The sequence below is a fragment of the Etheostoma cragini genome, chromosome 20 (genome assembly GCF_013103735.1).
Source record: "Etheostoma cragini isolate CJK2018 chromosome 20, CSU_Ecrag_1.0, whole genome shotgun sequence".
NCBI lineage: Eukaryota > Metazoa > Chordata > Actinopteri > Perciformes > Percidae > Etheostoma > Etheostoma cragini.
Window position 1 is genome coordinate 4,939,854 of NC_048426.1, and position 4,536 is coordinate 4,944,389.

At 39.4% G+C, this 4,536-nt stretch overlaps 1 gene segment (V, D, J or C); it reads right to left on the bottom strand.

The window, feature by feature from the left end:
• Nucleotides 1-287: 287 nt before the first annotated feature.
• LOC117935525 lies at nucleotides 288-4,177 on the bottom strand. The segment is given in 5 exon segments: nucleotides 288-377; nucleotides 476-582; nucleotides 696-722; nucleotides 840-1,187; nucleotides 3,759-4,177. Coding segments are annotated over 5 exon segments (873 nt in total).
• Nucleotides 4,178-4,536: the final 359 nt, after the last annotated feature.

Below are 4,536 nucleotides of genomic sequence, written 5' to 3' on the forward strand. Positions count from 1 at the left end.
GTCTAACCTATTTAAATCTACCGTCTGATATGAAGACCGACCCAGATATAGATTTTGATATATGAATGTAGTTTAACTGTCTGAGATGTCATCAGAAAACAACCTCTGTATAGAGAAAAGGAAGCACAAGACTGATGAGATTCTCTGAAATACTTTTATTAAGAATTAAAAAAGTGAATCAAATTATTCACAAACACACAGAACTAAGTACTTCTAAAAATGTGATGCCAAAGAATATGCATAGAGCTCTCCATCTAGTTTAACACAATGCAAATGTGTTTTTTTGGTTTTTTTTATTTATAGAATTCACCACTGTTGTTCCCCATAGATTTCCTTTGTTCAGGGCTCAGCTCTCTGTAGTTCTGTTTTCCTTTTTTCTGCAACAGACAGGACACGGCATCATGAGCTCTTTGATTATTGTTCATTCCCATATTAATGTCAAATGACATAAGAGGAAAGTCATTGTGGGACAAACCTGAAGCTTCCACACCAAAAAGGCCACAAAGGCTCCATAGAGGCTGCTCTTGATGATTAGAAGACCGTAGGAGAGTTTGGCCGTCTGGGAGATCTTCATATAATCCTCTGCAGAAAGTTCAAACATGTACAAACAGTCAGTGACATGAAGAGAAAACGGCCGGTGCACTCTGTGGAGATCACACATGGAAATCAAACACTAATCCCAGAGTAATGTTTACCTCTTGTCATGCCGCCTTCTTCTTCACCTGATGCTAGAAGAACAAGACATGGATTAGATGGGGATAGATAATCATTTCCCCCCCAAAACAAAAAGATTCAGATTAGATCATTTCTGAGATCCAAAAGAACCAAGAACAACAGACCTTCAACACCCAGAACTGTCTCGGGATAAGGATTTCTTGCACTTCCATTGTAGAAGTTGACGATGCAGGTGAAGTTTTTGCCGAGTGTGAACCAGTATTCTCTAGGGACCCTCAGCCTGCTGGTGATTCTGTACGTCTTGCCTTCCCGCTGGGCAGCCTGATCAGTGGCCACACCAGCGGTTTGAGTCTCCCCGTCGATCTCCCAGTCAACAGTGACATGGTCCGGGTAGAATCCACTGGCCACACAGACAATGGTCTTCTTCCTCTCTCCGTCTGTCTGCTTCCGACACTCCTTTGATGAAGGTTCAAGCACCTTCACTGTTGGTGGGTTGATAGCATGGTCTGGTTCTGCAAGAACAGATGACACCAACAAAATGTAAGCTGCCTATGGACTCACAGCAAACCAATGTGCAATATTAACTCTCATCTTCATGTGACATAGAAATACCAGAATTTAGACATGCAGAACCCAGAATGAATCAGGAGATCCATTAACCACAACCAAAATTGTTACGGGATACAGAGCTCACACTAAGACACATCAAAATGTAATTCCGTAAGAGAAAGAAAGGCTTTATGCTGCTGTGATCTTACCAAGAACTGTTAGTTTGGTTCCCTCTCCAAATTCAGCAGGGTAAGTGTTGGAGCACACCGCTGACTCGCATATAAAAAACTGACAAAGATCTACAACGGCTGAAAGATGGCTTACTTCTTTTAACGCCATTTGTGACTCCAGATATAAATTCCAATTTACTTTATGGCATGGATCCTTCTCATAATGTCATTCATATCATTTGATAGACTTGTTGAATACACTGTTTTATGCAAGACATTCCAGCAACCAAGCAAATATTTGCTATGCACTCATTGCCATTTTTAGAGCTTGAAAAGAATGCATTAGGTCAGGTTTCTAGACCAAATATCCTTTCTTTTCTCTAGAAAAGATTCCTTAATTATTTCTTTTGCAGTTTAGGCACAAAGCAAAACAATGCTGCTCAAGCAAAGACACTGAAAGACTTCTTTCTTTCTTTTCTTAACTAAAAGCTAACTTTCAGCTACTTCTAAGATTTGAGTTAAGATAAAGGCACAATACAAACATTTCTGCTCATGGTTTTTTGTTATTTTCTTACCCAACACTGTCAGTCTGGTGCCACTGCCAAAGTAAGCAGGATCGTAGTTGTTCACACTGATACGAGGCTACAGGAAAACTGCTCAGCCGCTCACCACTGACAGCTGCACGCTGACATTGGGCTCTTTTTTCTTTTTTTAAGAAAAACTTTTGTTGAAACAATACATAGTCATACCAAATTGTATTAGTTACTAATACCATTAAACCCTCAATTTAGGGTATATTTAAGATTAGAACACAACATTTCCATTATATCCTATGGAATATTATGTTAATTAAACAGCCTTGTTGCATTACGTAAGTTTAGTAATTGCCTTACCTAAAACGGTGAGTTTAGTTCCAGCTCCAAAGTAAGCCTCTGACTGGGAACTCACAGTGTTTGACAGCGCTGATAAGAAGTGGCTGTGAGAGTACTAATCTGGGCGTAGAGCCAAATGTTTTCTAGCTGCAGCACTTTGACTGGAGAAGCCAGACTATAGGATTGTTTTTACTGGCATGAACTGTCTTCTGCATTAACTTCTTTCACACATTTAAACTGAGCACACTCTGCTCACTACCATCAAATCAAATGTCTATTAGACGTGTTCTTAATATTGCCCATAATCATAGCATACAAACAAGCTGAGAGTCCGGCCCTGAGCTGTTTTTTTGCGTGTTTTCTTACCTAAAACGGTGAGTTTAGTTCCAGCTCCAAAGAAAGCCTCGCTGTAGGAGCACAGAGACCTTCAGCTGTAACAAAAGTCTCCCTACTGCCTCTCTTCGTCTCTGCCCCTTTCACATGATTTCCAACTTTCTCTGTCTTTCTCTGCCATTTCCAGACTTTAGTCTACTTTAGTTTACTGAAGAGTTTGATCTCCTTTAGTAACTTTCACCTCTTAAACATCCACATGCTTTTGGGACTATTTTGTGGTAATTTCAACCAGCAATAATCAGTGTGATACAGTATAACAGGGTTCAATCATGCTGTATCCTTGGTGGTTGGGAGTCTGTAGAGCCTTGGAGGATCTTTAGTGTCCAAAACATCTTAACAGAATCCAACATTTCATGTCTTCTTACCTAAAACAGTTAACTTTGTTCCTCCACCAAAGTAAGCCTCTGCAGCACCACCAGAGTCACGGTGCACCTGATCAGTGCTCAAACCATGCTGCTTTTAACCTTCTGTCACTTACTTTTTAGTTTTGTATTAAATGTAACTTACCTTTTTTAAAACCAATACCTAAAGGATGTTTAAACCACATCCATGCAATGGGACCATCTCTTTTACCAAGTTAACTCACCCAGAACAGTGAGTCTAGTTCCCTGGCCGAAATAGGCTTCGCGCTGACACAGTGTTAAAACTTAAGAACAAAAAACTCTGAGCACTGAGCAGCACCTAATTTAAAGGAACTCACTAGAGAAGAATCCTCTGCATTTCTTAAAAATGACCAACAATTTTTGTATTTTCATTTGATTTCTTACCTAAAACAGTTAACTTTGATCCTCCACCAAAGTAAGCCTCTTCAGTCTGAGTCACAGTGTACGTGATCAGTGCTCAAACCAGCCCAACATGCTGCTTTTACTCTGCTTTTCTTCTCTAGATTGGTCATAAATGAAATTTTACAGTTTTCACACGTTTTATGCAGTGTAAACATCTCACTTATCACCCTGTTAGACTTTATCTTAACTTACCAGCAACATTCAGTTTAGTTCACTGGCTGAAACAGGCTTTGTACTGACACGCCGTTTAAGCTTAACTTAAATTAGGAATGAGTACAGTAAGGCTTTTTAATTAGTTTGATTTGGTTTCTTACCCAAAACGGTTAACTTTGTTCCTCCACCGAAGTAAGCTTCATAACCACCAGAGCCACAGTGCACCTTATCGGTGCTCAAACCAGCCCAACATGCTGCTTTTACTTTGCTTCTTTGGTAAACTAGACTTAAGTACAGTAAGAAACACTCTAAGTACAGTGCTATTTTTTTCAATTGATTTGATTTCTTACCTAAAACAGTTAACTTTGTTCCTCCACCGAAGTAAGCTTCATTAGCACCAGAGTCACAGTGTACTCCATCAGTGCTCAAACCAGCCCAACATGCTGCTTTTACTCTGCTTCTTTGCATTTTAGTTTTGCAACTTTCCTGCTTCCCAAGTTCTATGCAACACAAACTTCTGACTTATCAATCTGATAAACGTTATTTCACATTGCCAAGAACAGTCAGTTTAGTCATGGCATGAATACAGTCGTATTGCTTCCAACCATCAGTGTTTTAGCTAAAGAAAGAAAACTTTGAGCAGAACTGAATCTTTAAAGAGGATAAGTGCAGTAAATTGAAGTATGAAACACTCTAATTACAGTGGTATTTTTTTAATTTGATTTGATTTCTTACCTAAAACAGTTAACTTTGTTCCTCCACCGAAGTAAGCTTCATTAACACCACCGTCACGGTGTACTCCATCAGTGCTCAAACCAGCCCAACATGCTGCTTTTACTTTGCTTCTTTGCTTTCCGGTGCATTTAAATGTTTGTTTATATCAAATATGACTTTTCTTTAAATCCAATACCAACATTTGCTGCACTGCCGTCTGGTTTT